Below are 23250 nucleotides of genomic sequence, written 5' to 3' on the forward strand. Positions count from 1 at the left end.
AGGGATCTCTTAACCCATGAAAAGGAGTGCCCCGCTCCCCAGAGGGGTCATGAAGGGATTCAATCGCTTTGGCAAACGAAGCCATGGATTGTGACAGTGACGCGGCCCACTGAGGGGGGCTAGATACACTGGGGTCGGTAGCGGCGGAGGGCTCCTGGGCACATTGGGTATCACAGGCAGGGCAGAGGGGAACTTTGAGGCCGAGGGTGAGGAGCCTGGCAGGTGGTACACGCAGTAAAAAAGGTGGTAGGCACCTTAGTGGTCTTTTTACCCCTTGACTGCGACATGTTGTACTTCAAAGTGAGAAAAGAGGCTGCTAGTGGAAGCTGAGGGGTAACTGCTGCAGGGAAACGCTAAGTGTCGTCTCCTTACCCAGGTCCTGTGCCCCACAAGTCAGATAGGTGGCGTGGAAAAGAGCCTCCAGAACTGTAGGCGTGTAGAAGCCGGCCGGCGCTGCTGTGCAGAGGGAAAGATGGCTGCCGAGAGTTTGTGGGGTAGTATCGCAGGGAGCGAGAGCCGGATGAATGACGCGAGCATGGGCGGGGCTTATCGGGATGCGGCCTGTACTAGGCCGAAGCCGGGGACTAAATTTTCGGCTTCGGCCGGCGCGGACTGCCGGCAAGACATCGCGGAGCCCTTACCGCCATGGAGCCCTCCCAAAGCGCCAGAAAACACGACCCCTTATCAGCACTTACCCCTATGGAGTGGGGGGGGGGGCCTGAAAACGTCGGATATCCTGTACCAGCCTGATGTAGTGATTCCAGGTAGAAAAAAAGATGGTGCAGGGTTAGGGGTGGAGAGGAACCATCCGCCTCCTTCCATCATCCGCTTTTTCAGTGGTGATGCAGTGGGGGGGCTGCACGGACGCCACAGTGGGAAAGGTGCCTCTGAACAGCCGAGGGTGAGACCTGGTGGGCAGGGCAGATGTCCGGCAGTAAGGCCTGGCTGCAGAAGAGGATACTGGAGGTGACACTCCAGTGCTCGTCTGTAAAACAGGGGGAGATCGGTGCCCTTGAAGGGGCCCGTTACCCCAAAAGTCATCTCAGGCAGTGGCATCCCACGACGCAGGAGAGGATACGGAGAGGTAAAACTCCCGTGCTCGCCTGTTGTTGGTTCGGGGCGATCGGAACATGAAAAAATCCGTCGCCCCTTCATCCAGAAAAGGTTTAAATCCCGTGTGCCTCCTACGGACACTAAGCTTGAACTGGGTCTCTGGAAGCCAGCATGAGGGTGTATACTGCAGGGGAGGAGCTAACTCTTTTTGTCTCAACTAAAGGTACCTTCACACGAAACGACGCTGCAGCGATAGCGACAACGATGCCGATCGCTGCAGCGTCGCTGTTTGATCGCTGGAGAGCTGTCACACAGACCGCTCTCCAGCGACCAATGATGCCGAGGTCCCCGGGTAACCAGGGTAAACATTGGGTTGCTAAGCGCAGGGCCGCGCTTAGTAACCCGATGTTTACCCTGGTTACCAGCGTAAAATGTAAAAAAAACAAACAGCACATACTTACATTCGCGTCCCCCGGCGTCCGCTTCCTGCACTGACTGACTGACTGAGCGCCGGCAGTAGCAGGGCACAGCGGTGACGTCACCGCTGTGCTTTCACTTTGCGGCGCTCAGTCAGTGTGGGAAGCAGACGGCGGGGGATGCGAATGTAAGTATGTGCTGTTTGTTTTTTTTACATTTTACGCTGGTAACCAGGGTAAACATCGGGTTACTAAGCGCGGCCCTGCGCTTAGTAACCCGATGTTTACCCTGGTTACCAGTGTAAAATATCGCTGGTATCGTTGCTTTTGCTGTCAAACACAACGATACACGGCGATCGGACGACCAAATAAGTTCTGAACTTTATTCAGCGACCAGCGACATCACAGCAGGATCCTGATCGCTGCTGGGTGTCAAACTAAACGATATCGCTAGCCAGGACGCTGCAACGTCACGGATCGCTAGCGATATCGTTACAAAGTCGTTTCGTGTGAAGGTACCTTTAGTGTCAGTCTCCTAGTGACAGCAGCATAACACCCATGGTCCTGTGTCCCCCAATGTGGCGAAGGAGAAAATACATGTCTAAATTACTGTATAATACTAAAATAAAAAAGTAAGTACACCAGCACTGTCAGGTTTAAGAGATCAATTTAATAATGGATGCAGTTACTACTTTGAAATTTTTTAATTAATTTAAGGGAACCTGTCAAGAGATTGCTGCTGCCCGATCCACTGGTAAACACGACCAGTGTTGCCATGTATGTTTTTCTTCAAAATGCTGCGGAGCCTGGCACTTTAACCCCATCATATGCCACGGGTAATACTGACAGCGGTACGTGAAGAGTTTGACAGACGGGCATCGCTCAGTCTGTAATTTTTCATTCTGTTAGGTGAATGCTGTTAAAAAAAAAAATATGAAAAAATATGCCATAATTGCTTATACCAGTTTACAGCAGGGGGAGCGGCGTAGCAGCGTGTCACAGGAGGCAGGAGCCTGAGTCTGCAGCTAAAGAGAAATTCATATTCACTGCACTGGCAATGAATATTCATTTCTCTTATAGAGCGCGCACAGTTAGAGATGCAGGATTCCAGCAGCTGCCGGGCTCTCACGGGTGCCCTCTCATTAAAGTAATAAATATTCACCTCTCTCCACTCGCATAGGCTGGAAAGAGGTGAATAACAATGAGCGGGGAAACGTGATCGCCCGGCTGGAAGAGCTGCTGGACGCCGGAACGAGATGCTTCGAGAACCCGCTGGGAAGGTAAGTAGGATTTTTTTTTAATGCTTTTTTCATGGGCGGCCATACATACAAGGATGGGGATGAGGAACCCACACATACAAGGATGGGAATAAGGAGCCACGCATACAAAGATGGTTTGAGGGACAAGGGAGAATCCATTTTGGATTTTAAGTTCAGGACTAGTGTTGAGCGATACCTTCCGATACTCAAAGGTATCGGTATCGGATGGTATCGGCCGATATCCAAAAAATATCGGATATCGCCGATACCGATACCCATGCAAGTCAATGGGACACAAGTATCGGAAGGTATCCTGGATGGTTCCCAGAGTCTGAAGGAAACTCTCCTTCAGGCCCTGGGATCCATATTCATGTAAAAAATAAAGAATTAAAATAAAAAATATGGATATACTCACCCGTCCGGCGGCTCCTGGACCTTACCAATGTAACCGGCAGCCTCCGTTCCTAAGAATGAGGAGTTTAGGACCTTCGATGACGTTGCGGCTTGTGATTGGTCGCGTGACCGCTCATGTGACCGCTCACGCGACCAATCGCAAGCCGCGACGTCATCGCAGGTCCTAAACTACTCATTCTTAGGAACGTAGGCTGCCGGTTACATCGGTAAGGTCCAGGGGCCGCCGGACGGGTGAGTATATCCATATTTTTTATTTTAATTCTTTATTTTTTACATGAATATGGATCCCAGGGCCTGAAGGAGTCTCCTCTCCTCCAGACCCTGGGAACCATACACTGAACTTCCGATTCCCGATATCACAAAAATATCGGAACTCGGTATCAGAATTCCGATACAGCAAATATCGGCCGATACCCGATACTTGCGGTATCGGAATGCTCAACACTATTCAGGACATCTCCTTCCACTCCTGAAATGTGCCCCCACCCTTGGGATTCCACAGGCTCATTGTTTTCTTTTAACCCTAGAATACCCATAGAAATCTACACATTCACGCACCTGGGGCCTTTTAGGCCTGTTTACAATTATCATGGAATAACTCAAATAAAAATACTTTTCAAAGTTTATTGCAAAGTAAGGATGCATTCCCACTAGCGCAGGGGTCCGCCAGGACGGGATTCCGTAATGGATCTGACCTCCTGGTTACCCCAGCTAAGGCTGCCAGGTTACTTGTTTTCTATTTTCTGTAAAATTACTTTAGTTAGAATTTTGAAACTCTAGGTATTCCTCAGGTATGTAGTTGTTAGTAATTTCCAGTAGTTCATATATTTTTATGTTATAGGCATTTCGGTATAACAACCTTTTTTGGGCACTACCCCATATTCACGCACCTGGGGCCTTTTAGGCCTGTGTGCAAATAACACGGAATAACGCAAATAAAAATACTTTTCAAAATTTATTTTACAATTGCAAGGTAAGGATGCATTCCAATTAGCGCTGGGGTCCGCCAGGAGGGCATCCGTAATGGATCTGACCTCCTGGTGACCCCAGCTAAGGCTGGCGGAATCCCGCCATTCCGGCAGCCTTAGCTGGAGTTACCAGGAGGTCAGATCCATTATGGATCCCCTTCTGGCGAACCCCAGCGCTACTGGGAACACAGCCTAAGATGTGTATATTTCAAAACATAATTATGTGCATAAAACAACAAAAAAGTAAGTAAACGGGCACGCCAAATATAGGCATTCTGTATGCAATTTTTTTATGAAAACATTTTTTGGTTGCAGCAAACTTGGTGCAGGAATATTTAGGCCGGCCTCACACTGGCGAGTTTTACGGATGTATGAGCGCAGAAAATACACCCGTAAAATACGCATAACACACGGCCCAATGTTTCCCAATGTCCCAGCTCCTATCAGCCGTATTTTACTGATCCGTATTATACGGTCTTGTACGGCCGTAGAAAATCGCAGCATGCTGCGTTTGTCACCGTATTGCGCAAAAAAATCGCCAATGAAAGTCTATGGGGGTGAGAAAAATACGGATTCCACACGGACCAGCAGTGTGACTTGCGAGAAATACGCAGCGGTGTTAGTGAAAAGCCGGTAATTCAATTGCCGGCTTTTCATTTCTCCTTCCCAAACCCAACATGATATGAGACATGGTTTACATACAGTAAACCATCTCATATCCCTTTTTTTTGCATATTCCACACTACTAATGTTAGCAGTGTGTATGTGCAAAATTTGGGCGCTGTAGCTTGTAAAATAAAGGGTTAAATCACGGAAAAAATTTGTGTGGGCTCCCGCGCAATTTTCTCCGCCAGAGTGGTAAAGCCAGTGACTGAGGGCAGATATTAATAGCCTTGAGAGGGTCCATGGTTATTGGCCCCCCCTGGCTACAAACATCTGCCCCCAGCCACCCCAGAAAAGGCACATCTGGAAGATGCGCCTATTCTGGCACCTGGCCACTCTTCCCACTCCCGTGTAGCGGTGGGATATGGGGTAATGAAGGGTTAATGTCACCTTGCTATTGTAAGGTGACATTAAGCCAGGTTAATAATGGAGAGGCTGGAAATTACTAACAACTATATACCTGAGGATTACCTAGATTTTCAAAATTCTAACTAAAGTACTTTTACAGAAAATAGAAAACAAGTAACCTGGCAGGCCTGCGAGGCCCCAGGTATGCGTTCTAGGGTTAATTAAGAGCTAGGACAAGCTCTTTTGAAGCTGTTAACACAAGGGTGTGAACTCTTCTGCAGCTATAGCAACCTGAACCTCTTTGTGTGACCAAACATGGCACAGCAAGGCTATGAGGTATGGAATCTGGAAAATGACTTATAATAACAGAATGCAATATCTCGAAGATGAGCTGTGAACATATTGCGAACGTGCCCATATTATTTAGCCCAAAAGCTACTTTACCATGATGAGTTTTTGGAGAGATTTTTACGCCACGTAGTTTAAAAAAAAAAAAAAAAAGCCAAGTATCCTTTTAAACTTCCTTTAATCCTATTAAACTCAGCAAAAGCTAATTGAAAACAGCGTTACGGTTTTTTACAACACTGACAACATTACATTTGAGTGACAGGTTTTTTTATTCGGTGGATCAGTATCATTACGATGACACCAGAGGTATAGTTTTAAGTGTTCTTGTGTTTGCACAACTAAAACAATATTTTAAAAATAGGTATCATTTTTGGTTTGCCATAACTTTATTTTTATTTCTGCATTGATAGGAGCTGTGCGGGGGCATAATTTTTTACGGAATGAGTTGTAGTTTTAATTTGTACAATTTTAGGGACCCATATGATGTTTTGATTTTAAATAAATAAATGTTTCCCTTTTTCTCTGCCATTCACCTGGTAGGATAAATGACTTGCTGCAGTTACTTTGGTTGGTATCATTTATGTATATTTTCTTATGTAGCATTACTTTAGTACAGTAAAATACTTATGATTACATTGCAATATGTGCATTAGGCCACGTGCACAGGTTGAGTATTTTTTTTTTTTACATCTGAATTTTTTACACCCACTCATTCTTTTGGCTTACAAATACTGAAGTCGTGCACAGGTTTCTTTTTATACTTTTCCTGACTCACCCACTCCTGGTTTTGCTTAAAAATATTGAGGTAAAAAACTCAAACACTCAACGTACGCATGTGGCCCAATGGTGCATGGAGCTTTTTTTTGTGGGATGAGATGAAGTTTTTATTGTAACCATTTTGGGAAACGTGACTTTTTAAACCCTTTCTATTCCAATTTTTAGGAATCAATGTGACTAAAAACCAGCAGTAATGGTTTTGGTTTTTATGGCATTCACTGGGTGAGATGAATAGCATGCGAATTTTATCGTTTGGTTCATTATGGACATTGCGATACCAAATATTTATAATTTTTTATATGTCATTACAGGTTTACAAATTACTATTTAAAAAAAGGTTATTTTTTTGACTCCACTTATTCTAAGAGCAATTATTTTGGTACAATTTTTGGGTTAGTTTTTTTTAATGGCTTAGTGACAAAAAATAAATAAACAGAAATTCTAGCAATCATTTATTGATTTTTGTGTTTTACACAGTTCTTCAGGTAGGGTCACTGACATGCTAGTTTTAGAGCTAGGATTGTTTTGGATGGGGCAATACCAAATATGTAGTTTTTTAAATTTCTTCCATAATAAAGGACTTAAAAAGGCCAATTATCATTTTCCCACATAAAACATTTAAGGGACTCTGTCAGCAGGCTCAACCTTCCCTAGCGGTGTTCATGGACAGGTAGGTCATAGAAAGTTGAATAAAATCATACCTTAATTTCTGCGATCCATTGTCTTATCTCCGAGAAATCCATGTTTTTCTTAATATGTAAATAAGCTAAGATCCATGGGCTGGACATTCTTCTGGAGAATCTGCTAAAGGTACCTTCACACTAAGCGACGCTGCAGCGATACAGACAACGATGCCGATCGCTGCAGCGTCGCTGTTTCGTTGTTGTGTGGTCGCTGGAGAGCTGTCACACAGACGGCTCTCCAGCGACCAATGATGCCGAAGTCCCCTGGTAACCAGGGTAAACATCGGGTTACTAAGCGCAGGGCCGCGCTTAGTAACCCGATGTTTACCCCGGTTACCAGCATAAATGTAAAAAAAAACCCCACATACTCACATTCCGGTGCCCGGCGTCCGCTTCCCTGCACTCCTCCTGCATCCTGTGTCAGTGCCGAACATCTCCGGCATCTCCCACAGAGCAGAGCGGTGACGTCACCGCTCTGCTTTACGGCCGGCACTTACACAGGATGCAGGAGGAGTGCAGGGAAGCGGACGCCGGGCACCGGAATGTGAGTATTTATTTTTTTTTTTTTGACATTTACGCTGGTAACCAGGGTAAACATCGGGTTACTAAGCGCGGCCCTGCGCTTAGTAACCCGATGTTTACCCTGGTTACCAGTGAAGAAATCGCTGGATCGGTGTCACACACACCGATCCAGCGATGACAGCGGGAGAATAAATAAAGTTCTGGACTTTCAGCAACGACCAGCGATATCACAGCAGGATCCTGATCGCTGCTGCCTGTCAAACACAACGATATCGCTATCCAGGACGCTGCAACGTCACGGATCGCTAGCGATATCGTTTAGTGTGAAGGTACCTTTACAGAGCTTATTTTAAATGAAAGGAGTTGTTACCAGAGTGAGACATGTAGGTCAGGAGAGCAGACAGTGGTGTCGGTTTACTACCATGTTGTATCTCGGTTTTAATTGTTTTTATACATTTGTGGTTTTGTATGTCCCATTGTTCTACTAAAGTTATACATTTTACTCCGTGTTAGGGATATTCAATCAGGTGTGCACACCAATTCATGTGCTTGGTCTTTTTTTTTCTTCTTGGTTCCATGGCAGCCACATGAATCACCATACATTAAAAACACAAATCAGTGATTTATTGTACAAGCAGGAGAAGAACAAATACACAAAATGGGACTACTTTGTCTTTAATATTAAACTGTAACTGCTAAAACAAGGGAAAAAAACGGGAACAAATAAAAAGAAAAAATCATTACTACCCTTTAAAATACAAGGGAATAGGAACATAATACACTACAAACATGTCTGGGTCCCCCTGATAGAAAAAGAGTGTAATGCTTTAGCAGTAACATCCAGAGCTTTTGCTTTACCCCAGCCACAAATCCGTCTGGGTTTTACCTGTGCTTGGGTGACTAAAGTTTCTGATATTTATAAACACTATAAAGTCTTCGGTTTTCCTTCAGTTCTATAAAACAGATCTAAGTCAAGGTTGCTTAGTCTTTTGTGATTGATAGGGAAAGCGGTGTTACTGTAAAATTTTGAGAACGTCTTCTTTAAGGTTTCTGATGGAAGATTTCTTCTTTTTGTATGGAAAGCAGAGCATGATGCATGAAAATAAACTGCTATGGTCACATCAACTCTAGATGATGAATGTTAATTATGGGATTATTTACCGCTACTCAAACCGTTGTAATGGTAAAAACACAAAAATGTACATAAATGGATTTTAATTCAAACTATTTATGCAGCAGTAACTAGTGGGGCCAAACACTGCACACTATCTTTATAGCGAGGATTACTCCAACAAGTCTCTTGTAGTGACATTTGTCCCACTGTGCTAACTTTGTAACGGTGTGTCCTACATTATGGAGTACAGATTACTAACTACCGAAAAGAACAGGCTGAAATACACAAGTGTCTGCGCACACGAGCCATTTCAGTTGTTGTACTGTAACTGTGGTCTCATCTGTTCTAAAAAGAAATGGTATCTGGTTCCTGTGAGTTTGATAAATTCATGCCTGTGTAGCTTGCTCTGCTTATTGTAAAGAAAAAAAAGGACTGCAATGTGTGAATGCTTCACTTGAGCCTAAAATTGTCAATTTCAATGTAATGATCTAAATAGAAGAAGGATTTTCAACATGATTTATACATACTTTTCAATAATATAATGTAGGTGGCAACTACTCCATTGTAAACCCTTTCTGACATTTCCTACATAGCATTCAGAGACATTTACACAGTAGAAAGAGCTAAAAGTGATCCCCTCTTTGCTCCAGTTAAAAAGAAATTACAGTTTCTATTGTGAGTCTATCACCTAATTTTAGGTGTAGCATCATGAGAGTCATTTGCTCATCTCTGAGCTCATTCTTCTGCCATAGAAATCCTGGACTGTGTATTATATGTTCCCATCAGTCGCAGCAGTTCAAGACTTTTGTCCATTCATACCCAGGGAGGGGCTCTAGGGGAAGAGGAGGGCAGTGCACCAGTTCAAAGTGAAAAAAATGTTATGTTCACAGCAGAAGCGCTAACCCCAATTTCAATAGAAGCGGTTTATTGTTTCTGAGTGGGGCATCTAGTGCCACTTTAATCAGACAAGTCCCCTTCAGAGTCCTCTTTTGCTTTGGTCAGCTCTTCATGAACTTCTCGAACCATGAGAATACGAGTTAGCATGCTGTCCAATGTGCCTGGGTCAATGGGTAGTGTGGAGAACCACATTGGGCTATTAGGGACACAAGAACGTTCTGGCTGAAGGTAGAAGACATCACTTCTCTGCTTTACACTTTCAGAACTGCATAGGAAAAGAAGAACAGATAATCAGAAGTGGATGTAATAAACAAATGGAAAACACACCAATATAGGTTGAAGAGGAGAGCAGAAAACCGGCACAGCTGCTCAACTTCGGGATAATGAGGCTGAAATCACACCAGGGGATACGGGTGCCAATATCCAAAGAGATTCTACAGGTCCTGTAAAAGCGCATTGTAGCGCAAAGCGATCATCGTCTCACACGAGTTCCACTGTTTTACCCGCCTGCTGTGGCTTTTATGTATCCACAATAAAGGATTATTTGCATGGAATGGTGAGTGCGCTTTCTCCTATATGGACATCAATATAGGTTGGTCTACAAGAGTCCATGGACAGCAATTCTCAGAGAAGTAGTGAGACAAAAACATTTCTGCAACTTGATTTTGACTGACTTTTTTTAAAGCTTTGATTTTGCAGTAAACCCTCACCCTTCCCCCCCACCCCCAAAAAAACACAGCCAAATCGCAGCCACATGAAACTGGCAGAGTCTTGGCAAGTGAGTCAAGGCCCACTAGTGATAGAAAGAAAAAAAACACATTAGGTCACAATATGACACCAAAGGAAATCATCAGAAGCGACGTTGCAATACACATACAGACATGTAGCCCCAAGCCTATGAGTAAGTCCACAAGAGAAGCAAAAGCAGATGTGTGGTCTGAAAATCTCCAAAGGTTTACATCACAATCAAAAGCAATGAAATACTTTGAATAGATAACCCATTACTTGGATTTTAACCTCTTATTCCTGTTACAAAATTTTCTACACAGATTTTACTCCTTACAATGTAGAGGGGAAAAATAAGCTGTAAATTCAGCTACTAATCTGCAACAAAATGGACATAATTTGTTGGGGAGTTGTAGTGACTTCTCCATAGGTGGACGTTTCTAACCTGAATGGAAATACCTTAACATTTATTAAAGTACATTATTTTTAATGGTTCAACATCTGACAAAGATACATTTAGCTAAATATTACAAATTATATACACAATTTTGCTTCCAACATGTAGGTTAAAAAAAAAAAAAAAAAAAATTTTTAAATTCACTTTCAAGAACTATGAGGACTACGAGCAAAGTGTACTAAAGACTCATGCATACAGTATTATTTATGGAGTAGCCTCATATTCCACATCTACACCAAACACAGCTGCCAAGGATTCCTCATGTGCACAAGCTCTAAAATTTGGAGATATAATGGCAGCTATGACATAAAATATATATGTATATACACACAACGAAAAAAAACAAGTGTGGGTTCTGTTCAAGCATAAGTACTGCAGGATCTTCTAGTGTAGCAATCTGCACTAACGGTAAATCTACAAGTTATAAAAATGTCTTCACAAGAAAATAAGGCTTGAAAGGATTTCCTATGAATAATTTTGTTAGACCAAAGATTTTAAATAACAGGTTTTACCAACCAGCCCCTGCTCTCATGGACTGCTTACATATTGCAGTGGTGAAATCATGACTAGAGATGAGCGAACTTGTTTGGAAAACGTTCGCCAATCTCAAATTCGGCACTAACAATGCACGTTTGGATTCGTGTTCAGATTCCCAAGCTTTTTTCCTAAAAATCGGCAATAGTTGGCCAAAGTTCGGTAAATGACCGAGTTTACTAAGGGTACTTTCAGACATCAGTGTTTCCGGTAGCAGACATCTATTTGTCATCAGTGTGACACGTACCGGCACCTGGGAATCAGCGGTACTGTTCACGCTGTTCCTCGGCGCCGGGTGCTGAAGTGAAGACAGGTCTCATCATTCTTCCCTGCTCGTACTGCAATCAGCGCTATCAGGGGACAATGTCGAGAGTTGTACTTAACTATTGACAGCGAGAGCAGGCGGCTGTTGATGAGAGTATTCATCAGCTGTCACCTGCGTTATAAATAAATAAAGACAATTACGTGGGGTTCCCCTGTATTTTTGATAATCAGCCAGGCAAAGCTGATAGCTGCGGGCTGCAACCCTCAGCTGTCAGCAAGACTGGTTATCAAGAATAGAGAGATAACCACGCTGTATTTTTTTTAGATTAGTTACATAAATAATATAAAAAAAAAAATACAGCGTGGGGTCCCCCATCATTTTTGACAACCAGCCAAGCTAAAGCTGACAGCTGGGGGTGCATGGCCCCTTATCAGCCTGAGAATACCAGACCCCAGCTTTAGCTTGGCTGGTTGTCAAAAATGGGAGGGATCCCAAAGTTTTTAATTATTTAAATAATTTAAAAAAACAGTGTGGGGAACCCTCTATTCTTGTTGATAACGAGCCTTGCTAAAGCTGAGAGCTGAGGGTTGAATCTGCAGCTCTCAGTTTTTGTTTTGCCTGGCTGGTTATCAAAAATACAGGGGAACCCACGTCAATTTTTCTTTTAAATTATTGATTTATAGCGTAATTGATGAATCAATTGATGCCACTTTTCCTGGTGTTTGCCTCTATTTTTAGCTGTTTTGGCAGCTTTTTCGCCCCCTGAAGGTGTTATCTATGTGTTTGATTTTGCCTTCCATTGAATTCAATGGGGTTTGGGTATGTTTGACAAACCGTTCATCAACCTTGAGAGGTTCGCTCATCTCTAGACATGACTACAGTGCATGTGATTTCTGCAGCAAATCAAAGAGCTCAGTGGCTCTGGCAATGAACATGGCACAAGTTGCTAAGCTCAGTGATTGGCTGCAGAGGTCAAGTGCACAAGCACTCATCAGAGCAGCAGCGGAGGGCTGGTGCATGTACAAGGGCTGTTGAGTAAGTAAGCCTCTGTTTGTTAAATTTACCAAAAGCTCACAGACGCACAAAGAGGACTTAAAAATCCTCCAGAAAATTGACAAAAAAAAAATCACAGAGAAAAAAGCAGAGATGGTTACCTGCTGAAGCCTCCAAACAAATGCACCAGCAGGGCGCATCGGACCCGATTAATGATGGCAACAACACAGGTGCAAAAAATACAGATGAAACAACCACTTTCAATCCAGTATTGGTTGTTTGGCATTAGTGCACAAAAAGATAAGCGATAATAGTCTGTATGTGGCATTGTTCACACAAGCAATAAGGAGCATCTGGTCTACAGCCTTTGTTTGGAGGCTTCAGCAAGTAACCATCTCTGCTTTTTTTCCTGTGTTTTTTTTGTTAAATTTAGCCTTGAAAGGGTACAGTTTAAAAAAACAAGTATGCACATTGTAATGAATCTGCTGTATTTATACAGGGAGAACTTCACCACCCCTCATTAGTGATTGATGAATTGTAGTCAGCCATCAATCACTGCAAGTCCGCAGTATTCTTTTGTTGCTTCTATTACAGGGGTGTCAAACTGCATTCCTCAAGGGCCTCAAACCATGCCTGTTTTCAAAATTTCCTTAGCATTGCACAAGGAGCAGGAATCATTATCTGTGCAGGTGGTTAAATTATCACCTGTGCAATACAAGGAAATCCTGAAAACATGACCTGTTTGCGACCCTCGAGGAATGCAGTTTGACACCTCTGTTCTATTACCTGAAACAGCACACCAAGGAACGGGGTTTCAAAGACCTCAGAAAATATTCAAAATGTATGACTTTTTTCCCTACCAGAAAACTGGCATAAATCTGTAAATTAAAGGGTTATTCTCAACTTGTGTATTGAACATCATACAACTCTCCAGCCTCTTTCCCTTGCTTGTTGCTGGCAGTCTTCAAGTGACAATTGTGGTTCAGTAGCTTCATCCTACTGCTGAGCTTAAGCTACTGTGACACATTAACAGTTTGTCAGTGCACTTGTTCTGACATTTAGGCCATGTGCACACGTTCAGGATTTTTCGCGTTTTTTCGCTATAAAAACGTGATAAAAACGCGAAAAAAACGCTTACATATGCCTCCTATTATTTACAGGGTATTCCGCATTTTTTGTGCAAATGTTGCGATTTTTTCCGCGAAAAAAATCGCATTGCGGAAAAAAAAGCAACATGTTCATTAAAAATGCGGAATTGCGGGGATTCCGCACACCTAGGAGCCCATTGATCTGCTTACTTCCCGCACGGGGCTGTGCACACCATGCGGGAAGTAAGCAGATTATGTGCGGTTGGTACCCAGGGTGGAGGAGAGGAGACTCTCCTCCACGGACTGGGCACCATATAATTGGTTAAAAAAAAAAAAGAATTAAAATAAAAAATAGTGATATACTCACCCTCTGATGGCCCCCGAAGTGTTCCCGCCTCTCCGGTGCATGCTCTCTCTTCCATTCCTATAGATGGTGTGGTTCAGGACCTGTGATGACGTCACTGTCTTGTGATTGGTCGCGTGACCGCTCATGTGACTCACGTGACCAATCACAAGCCGCGACTTCATCGAAGGTCCTGAACCACACCGGCATCTATAGGAACGGACGCCGCTGAGGAGATTGGGTGAGTATAACCATTTTTTAATTTTTTTTTTTTATTTTTAAACATTCTATCTTTACTATTGATGCTGCATAAGCAGCATCTATAGTAAAAAGTTGGTCACACTTGTCAAACACTATGTTTGACAAGTGTGACCAACCTGTCAATCAGTTTTCCAAGCGATGCTACAGATCGCTTGGAAAACTTTAGCATTCTGCACGCTAATTACGCTTGCAAAATGCTAAAAAAAAAAAGCGAAAAAACGGAAAAAAACGCAAAAAAAAATATGCTGATTTCTTGCAGAAAATTTCCGGTATTCTTCAGGAAATTTCTGCAAGAAATCCGGACGTGTGCACATACCCTCACACTGTTATCACTATATCTGCTTATAGAGATAACAAGACCTTTGAACAAAAGCTCAAGTGAACACTAAAGGCTCAGTCACACATAACGATATCGTTAACGATATCGTTGCAACGTCACGCTTTTGGTGACGTAGCAACGATCCCGCTAACGATCTCGTTATGTGTGACAGCGACCAACTATCAGGCCCCTGCTGGGAGATCGTTGGTCGATGGGAATGATCAGGACCATTTTTTGGTCGCTGATCACCCGCTGTCATCGCTGGATCGGCGTGTGTGACGCCGATCCAGCGATGTGTTCACTTGTAACCAGGGTAAATATCGTAATAGTAACCCAATATTTACCCTGGTTACCATTGTAAAAGTTAAAAAAAAAAAACAGTACATACTCACATTCTGATGTCTGTCATGTCCCCCGGCGTCCACAGGGTTAAAACTGCTTTCGGCAGGAGCGCTGCTAATATGCACGCGCTGCTGCCGAGAGCTTCCCTGCACTGACTGTGTCAGCGCCGGCCGTAAAGCAGAGCACAGCGGTGACGTCACCGCTGTTACTGCCGGCGCTGACACATTCAGTGCAGGGGAAGCTCTCGGCAGCAGCGCGTGCATGTTAGCAGCGCTCCTGCCGAAAGCAGTTTTAACCCTGTGGACGCCGGCGGGGAACGTGACAGACATCAGAATGTGAGTATGTAGTGTTTTTTTTTTTTTTTTTACTTTTACAATGGTAACCAGGGTAAATATCGGGTTACTAAGCGCGGCCCTGCACTTAGTAACCCGATGTTTACCCTGGTTACCCTGGTGCTGCAGGGGGACTTCGGCATCGTTGAAGACAGTTTCAACGATGCCGAAGTCGTTCCCCTGATCGTTGGTCGCTGGAGAGAGCTGTCTGTGTGACCGCTCCCCAGCGACCACACGACGACTTACCAACGATCACGGCCAGGTCGTATCGCTGGTCGTGATCGTTGGTAAGTCGTTTAGTGTAACTCCAGCTTAAATTGAAGAACAGCTCTAGAAACTGTAATTGTGGGGATGATGATTTTTCAGGACTGTTAACAGGTCAGCTGCTGACAGGTAAGGGAATAAACAGTAGCAGTTAACTGCTCATAGAAATTAATAGGCTGGAGAGAGGTGGTTGGTATCTCAGGAGTTACCGTATATACTCGAGTATAAGCCAACCCCCCTAATTTTGCCACAAAAAACTGGGAAAACGTAATGACTCGAATATAAGCCTAGGGTGGGAAATGCAGCAGCTACCGGTAAATGTCAAAAGTAAAACTAGATACCAATAAAAGTAAAATAGAGATTTTTGTGTTACTCACCGTAAAATCCTTTTCTCCGAGACGATCATTGGGGGACACAGGACTGTGGGTGTATGCTTCTGCCTCCAGGCAAACGTGAAAAAAAGTTAGCTCCTACTCCGTCTTATACACTCTGACACTGGCTACCAGAGAATCCAGTTTGGTGCAAAAGCAGTAGGAGAACAAAACACGAGAAATAATATAACAGCATAAATACAGAAAAAGTCCTACAGACTGATAAAATCAGATATAGCCAAAGCAGCCAACAGGCTACCAGGGAGGGAGCTGTGTCCCCCAATGAGCGTCTCGGACAAAAGGATTTTATGGTGAGTAACACAAAAATCCCTATTTCTCCTTCGCCTCATTGGGGGACACAGGACTGTGGGATGTCCTAAAGCAGTCCCTGGGAGGGAAATTAACTCACCAGTAAAAATTATCCAGATAACGGTTGTCTATAAGTGCGTCACCGCTGCTTGAAGAATCCTTCTACCCAGACTTGCATCTGCAGAGATCTGGGAATGGACATTATAATGTTTGACGAAAGTATGCAGACTAGACCAGGTCGCAGCTTTGCAAACCTGTTCTGCTGAGGCCTGGTGCCGAATCGCCCAGGAAGCCCCCACTGCTCTAGTGGAATGAGCCTTAATTCCAGCCGGAACCATCATGCCCTGGGCGCGATAGGCCTCCTGAATGGTCGCCCGTATTCAACTGGCCAGGGTAAATTTTGAGGCAGTGCATCCCTTCCTGCGACCCTCCGGGAGGACAAACAGAGCATCCGTCTGGCGGAAAGGGGCAGTTCGGGAAATGTACAGTTATATGAAAAAGTTTGGGCACCCCTATTAATCTTAAGCTTAATGTTTTATAAAAATTGTTTTTTTTTTTCCAACAGCTATTTCAGTTTCATATGTCTAATAACTGTTGGACACAGTAATGTTTCTGCCTTGAAATGAGGTTTATTGTACTAACAGAAAATGTGCAATCTGCATTCAAACAAAATTTGACAGGTGCATAAAGTATGGGCACCTCACCAGAAAAGTGACATTAATATTTAGTAGATCCTCCTTTTGCAAAAATAACAGCCTCTAGTCGCTTCCTGTAGCTTTTAATGAGTTCCTGGATCCTGGATGAAGGTATTTTTGACCATTCCTCTTTACAAAACAATTCCAGTTCAGTTAAGTTTGATGGTCGCCGAGTATGGACAGACCTCTTCAAATGATCCCACAGATGTTCAATGATATTCAGGTCTGGGGACTGGGATGGCCATTCCAGAACAGTGTAATTGTTCCTCTGCATGAATGCCTGAGTAGATTTGCAGCGGTGTTTTGGATCATTGTCTTGCTGAAAGATTCATCCCCTGCGTAACTTCAACTTTGTCACTGATTCATGAACATTATTGTCAAGAATCTGCTGATACTGTGAGGAATCCATGCGTCTCTCCATTGGCCACATAGCCCCAAAGCATGATGGAACCTCCACCAAATTTTACTGTGGGTAGCAAGCGTTTCTCTTGGAATGCTGTGTTTTTTTGCCGCCATGCATAACGCCTTTTTGTATGACCAAACAACTCAATCTTGGTTTCATCAGTCCACAGGACCTTCTTCCAAAAAGAAATTGGCTTCTCCAAATGTGCTTTTGCATACCTCAGCCGACTCTGTTTGTGGCGTGCTTGCAGAAACGGCTTCTTTCGCATCACTCTCCCATACAGCTTCTCCTTGTGCAAAGTGCGTTGTATAGTTGACCAATGCACAGTGACACCATCTGCAGCAAGTTGATGCTGCAGCTCTCTGGAGGTGGTCTAAGGATTGTCCTTGACTGATCTCACCATTCTTCTTCTCTGCCTTTCTGATGTTTTTCTTGGCCTGCCACTTCTGGCCTTAACAAGAACTGTACCTGTTTTCTTCCATTTCCTTACTATGTTCCTCACAGTGGAAATTGACAGGTTAAATCTCTGAGACAGCCTTTTGTATCTTTCCCCTGAACAACTATGTTGAATAATCTTTGTTTTCAGATCATTTGACAGTTGTTTTGAGGAGCCCATGATGCCACTCTTCAGAGGAGAGTTAAACAGCAGAACAACTTGCAAGTGGCCACTTTAAGTAGCTTTTCTCATGATTGCATACACCTGGCTATGAAGTTCAAATCTCAATGAGGTTACAAAACCAAAAAAAGTGCTTTAGTAAGTCAGTAAAAAGTAGGTAGGAGTATTTAAAACAAGAAAATGATAAGGGTGCCCATACTTATGCACCTGTCAAATTTTGTTTGAATGCAGATTGCACATTTTCTGTTCGTACAATAAACCTCATTTCAAGGCAGAAACATTACTGTGTCCAACAGTTATTAGATATATGAAACTGAAATAGCTGTTGCAAAAAAAACTATTTTTATAAAACATTAACCTTAAGATTAATAGGGGTGCCCAAACTTTTTCATATAACTATCTCCTCAGCGCTCTCACCAGGTCCAACGTATGGAGAGCTTTTTCTACACGGTGCGGTGTGGAATGAGGAAACAACCTTCGGCAAAAAGGAAGATGCTGGTCTGAGCACTACCTTTTCCTGATGAAAACGCATGGAAGTTATGGCCACTAAAAATACGACCTTCCAAGAAAGGAAAGTCAAGGAAATATCTTGAAGAGGCTCAAAAGGAGCTTCCTGCAAATGCCCTTAAGACCAAATTAAGGTCCCAAGCTTCCAAAGGAGCCTTATAAGAAGGGACCTTATGAGCGACTCCCTGGAAAAAAGTCCTGACCTGACGGTAAGTAGCAATCCTGCGCTGAAAAAGGACCGATAAGGCCGAAATCTGCCTTTTGAGAGTACTTGGAGCAAGCCCTGAATCCAGGCCTGCTTGGAGAAAGGCTAGAATGTTTGGAATGGAAAAACGCAGAGGAGGCAGCCCGCGCTCTCTACACCAAGAAAGGAAAACTTTCCAAGTGTGATAATAAATTCTGGCCGAAACAGTTTTACGTGCACTGATCATGGTATCTGCTGCCTCTTGGGAGAACCCTGCCTGAGTTAAAACCCAAGATTCAACGGCCAGGCCGTCAAACGTAGGACCCCTGAGTTCTGGTGGTAGATCGGCCCTTGAGATAGAAGATCCGGCCGATCGGGGAGCCGCCATGGAACCCCGGAGAGAAGCTGTACTAGGTTTGCATACCAGGTCCGTCGCTGCCAATCCGGGGCGATCAGAATAGCAGATACTCTTTCTGACTTGATCTTCTTGATTACCCTCGGGAGAAGTGCCAGAGGAGGGAACAGATAAAGAGATGGAACTGGTTCAAAGTCAGTACTAGCGCATCCACGGCGATTGCCTGTGGGTCTCGGTACCGGGAGACAAATCTGGGTACTTTGGCATTCCCCCTGGACGCCATTAGATCCACGTCCGGGGTCCCCCATAGATGGCATATCTGCTGAAATACCTCGGGATGGAGAGACAATTCCCCGGACGCTAGACTCTGACGGCTTAGGAAATCTGCCGCCCAGTTTTCTACGCCTGGAATGTGGTCTGCTGAAATCACAGTGTGATTTCTCTCGGCCCAGAACAGTATTTGTTTTACCTCTTGCATGGCTGCCTTGCTGCGGGTGCCCCCTTGATGATTTATGTAGGCCACGGCTGTGGCGTTGTCCGATTGAATTCGGACAGGGCGACCCGCCAGAAGATGGTGAAAATGCTGCAAAGCTAGTCGAACTGCCCGAATCTCCAAGAGATTGATGGGGAGATCTGATTCCCGAGGAGACCAGCGCCCCTGAGCTGTGTGGTGAAAAAACACTGCTCCCCAACCCAGGCGACTGGCATCTGTTGTGACCACCAGCCAATTGGTTGGGGGAAAGGGCTTCCCCCAGAGTAGGGATGAGCTGTTTAACCACCATGAGAGAGCCTGCCTGACCTGGGGAGACAAGTGAAATCTGCGGTTGAGGGAGAGTGGATTCCTGTTCCATACTGCTAGGATCGCCTGTTGGAGAGGTCGAAGATGAAGCTGTGCGAATGGTACTGCTTCTATAGTTGCAACCATCCTTCCTAACACCCTCATGCAGGACCGGATCGTATGAGGGTACGGTTGCTGCAGATTCCTCACTTCCCGCCGAAGGGCTAGGACCTTGTCCTGGGGAAGGATTGATAGGGCTTGAGAGGTGTCGAAAATCATGCCTAGAAATGAGATCCTCCAAGATGGTTGTAGGGATGACTTCCTTAAATTTACTAGCCAACCCAGATGAGAAAGGGTGTCTAGAACAATGCTGACAGTTTCCTTGCAAGCTTGAAAGGTCGGCCCCTTGATCAGAAGATCGTCCAGATATGGCAAGACTACTATGCTTCAGGAGTGCAGAATGGACACCACAGTTGACATGACTTTCGTGAACCCCCTAAGGGCGGAGGCCAGCCCGAAGGGTGAGGCTATGTGCACACGTAGGTCGGGTCCTCTGCAGGTTCTCCCGCAGCGGATTTGATAAATCTGCAGGGCAAAACCGCTGCGGTTATCCCTGCAGATCTATTGCGGTTTGTTTTGCGGTTTCCGCTGCAAGTTTACTCCTATACTATTGATGCTGCATATGCAGCAATATGCAGCATCAATAGTAATGTTAAAAATAATTTAAAAAATGGTTTATACTCACCCTCTGACGTCCCGATCTCCTCGGCGCTGCACGCGGCAGTCCGGTTCCAAAGATGCTGTGCGATAAGGACCTTCGTGACGTCACGGTCATTTGACCGCGACGTCACGGTCATGTGACCGCGACGTCACGGTCATGTGACCGCGACGTCACCGCAGGTCCTGCTCGCACAGCAACCCTGCGACCGGACGGCCGCGTGCAGCGCTGAGAGGTGAGTATATCATTTTTTTATTTAATTTTTTTTTTTTTACACAAATATGGTTCCCAGGGCCTGGAGGAGAGTCTCCTCTCCTCCACCCCGGGTACCATCTGCACATGATCCGCTTACTTCCCGCATTGTGGGCACAGCCCCATGTGGGAAGTTAGCGGATCAATGCATTCCTATGTGTGCAGAATCGCAGCGATTCTGCACAAAGAAGTGACATGCTGCGGAATGTAAACCGCTGCGTTTCTGCTCGGTTTTTCCCGCAGCATGTGCACGGCGGATTGCGGTTTCCATAGGGTTTACATGTAAATGTAAACGCAATGGAAACTGCTGCAGACCCGCAACTGCAGAAACGCTGCGGATCCGAGGTAAAACCCGCAAAGTGTGAACATGGCCTCAAGCCGTGAACTGGAAGTGTAGGTTGTTTAAATCAAACCTGAGAAACCTTTGATGAGGAGGAAAAATGGGAATATGTAGGTAGGCATCCTGAATGTCTATTGAGTTCAAGAACTCTCCCTTTTTGCATTGAAGCAATAACTGACCGAAGAGATTCCATCCGAAAGTGACGAACGTGGACAAACCTGTTTAAATGTTTCAGATCTACTGTAGGATAGGCCTTACTGTTCCGTCCTTTTTGGGTACTACAAAAAGACTGGAATAAAACCCTTGAAACCTTTCCTCCCTTGGAACAGGAGAAATGACTCCGCTGAGACGAAGGGACTCTATGGAATTGTACAGGTCCTGTCGGTGGGACTTGGACCTGGGAAGACGGGATGGGAAGAACCGGGGAGGAGGTTGACGGACCAGCTCTATCTTGTAACCTGAAGATACGAGCTCTCGCACCCACCGGTCGTGGATTACCTGAAGCCAGACCTGGCGAAACAAAAGTAGACGTCCGCCTACTCTGTTGGAGGCACTCCGAGGAGGCCTCCAGTCACTTGGCCGAAAACCTTTGAGTCCTAGATCCTCTGGATCTAGTTTACTGGGAACGCATTCTTCCCCCCTGGTTGGCCGTATAAGAGATCCGAACGTCTCGGTCCTGATTAGGTCGACCCTGCGCAGCAGAGCCTGATGCTGGGGCCCATCTAGCATTACGAAAGGGTCTGAAACGGGCCTGAAATTGGCGACGAAAAGGCTGTCTAATCCTCTGCTGAGGACGAAACTTACTCTTCCCTCCTGTGGAGTCAGAAATAAGCTGATCCAGCTTCTCTCCGAATAAGCGACCCCCCTGATGCGGTAGGGTTGTAAGAGACTTTTTAGAGGTAGAGTCTGCCCGCCATGTTCTTAACCAGAGAGCCCTTCTAATAGCAATAGCGTTAGCCACAGCCGAAGAGGCACAGTCTGCAGCATCTAAGGATGCATTGAGATGACATTTCCGCCAACTCTGCTGACAAATCACCTTCTTGAAGAGCCTTTGTTAAAGACTCTGACCAAGACATCATAGCCTTAGCAACCCAAGTTGCCGCAAAAGGAGGGAAAAGTGCCGAACTTGAAGCCTCAAAAACGGAACGAGCCAAGCTCTCTATAAGACGATCCGTAGGGTCCTTAATCGACGAGCCATTAGGGAGAGATAGCAACTTGTTAGAGGCTAAACGGGACACCGGAGGATCTACAGAAGGATTTTCTGCCCATTTACTACAAAGCTCAGTAGCAAAGGGGTACCTAACCTTCAAGGCTTTTTGCCCCGAAAATCACTTGTCCGGGTGCTCCCGGTTACGCCGAATCAGGTCCTCAAACTCAGGGTGAGAGGAAAAACCCTATGGGCCCGTTTGGCCCGCTTAAATGAGACTTTGTGATCCGAGGATAAGGCGAGCTTGGCCACTATCCCCAGGGACTGATTGACAGCCTCAATCAGGCTATCTACAGACTCCTGAAACCCAGGATTCTCAAAATTAAGGGACTCCTCTGACTCATAGTCTGTCTCAACTTCCCCGCTCTCTGCTGGGGAAGGAGAACGTGACACGGAGCTCCAGGATGCAGAAGCACCTGAGGGCCTGTGCGACGCTGTGCGAATCCGTTTTCCACGCGTCTGTCTAGTGCGGGCGCGGCCCCTGCAGGCCAAAGGCTCCTGAGACCCCGAGGCCCTCTCCGAGACAGAAGGACTGCTGGCCCTGACTGCCGGGGTCTGAAGGGATTTGATTGCTTCAGTTAGGGACGCCATGGATTGCGACAAGGACGTAACCCATTTTGGCGGAACTGCCCCAGCCTCTGCTTGAGGGGCAGGAGCCGGAGAGATTGCTGGGGAGCTGGCAGGGGGGGGGGGGCTCCTGGGCGCGTTCAGAGTCGCAGGCCTCACAGAGACGATTACTCTGGGCGTGCGGAAATGCAGCGCGACAAGCTACACAATCAGTATATAGGACCGTGTGAGTTTTAACCCTTCTAGACATAGTGATCCGTAAAAAGCTATATCCAGGGCCTGAGACTGGGAAACAAGCCTGAAGCCTCTGGAAGGCCGCAGCGCCGGCCGCACCATACCACCGCAGCGCCGGCCGCACAGAACCGAAGCGGCGCTGGAGGCACCGCACTGCCGTGGCGCCGGCAGCACTCCGAGAACCGCCACCGTACCGCCGCAGAGCACCGGAACCCCGGGAACTGCGGCGTCGCTATTAATGCACAAAGTCGCCCAGAGGAACCCGCAGCGCCAGGTAAATCAGCATCTAAAGATGCATTGTGCGCCTTGTCAGGAGCTCCCCTTTCTG

The 23250-nt window shown here is 45.4% G+C and overlaps 1 protein-coding gene across 1 annotated transcript in view; it reads right to left on the bottom strand.

Annotated features, from left to right (window-relative positions):
- Positions 1-8053: 8053 nt before the first annotated feature.
- The window catches only part of ZMYM4 (zinc finger MYM-type containing 4), a 165460-nt gene continuing 150263 nt past the window's right edge, over positions 8054-23250 (bottom strand). Inside the window, 1 exon segment of the mRNA XM_077295805.1 lies at positions 8054-9727. Coding sequence (XP_077151920.1) covers positions 9523-9727 — 205 coding nt within the window. The 3' untranslated portion in view covers positions 8054-9522.

This window comes from Ranitomeya variabilis, chromosome 3 (assembly GCF_051348905.1).
Source record: "Ranitomeya variabilis isolate aRanVar5 chromosome 3, aRanVar5.hap1, whole genome shotgun sequence".
Lineage (NCBI taxonomy): Eukaryota > Metazoa > Chordata > Amphibia > Anura > Dendrobatidae > Ranitomeya > Ranitomeya variabilis.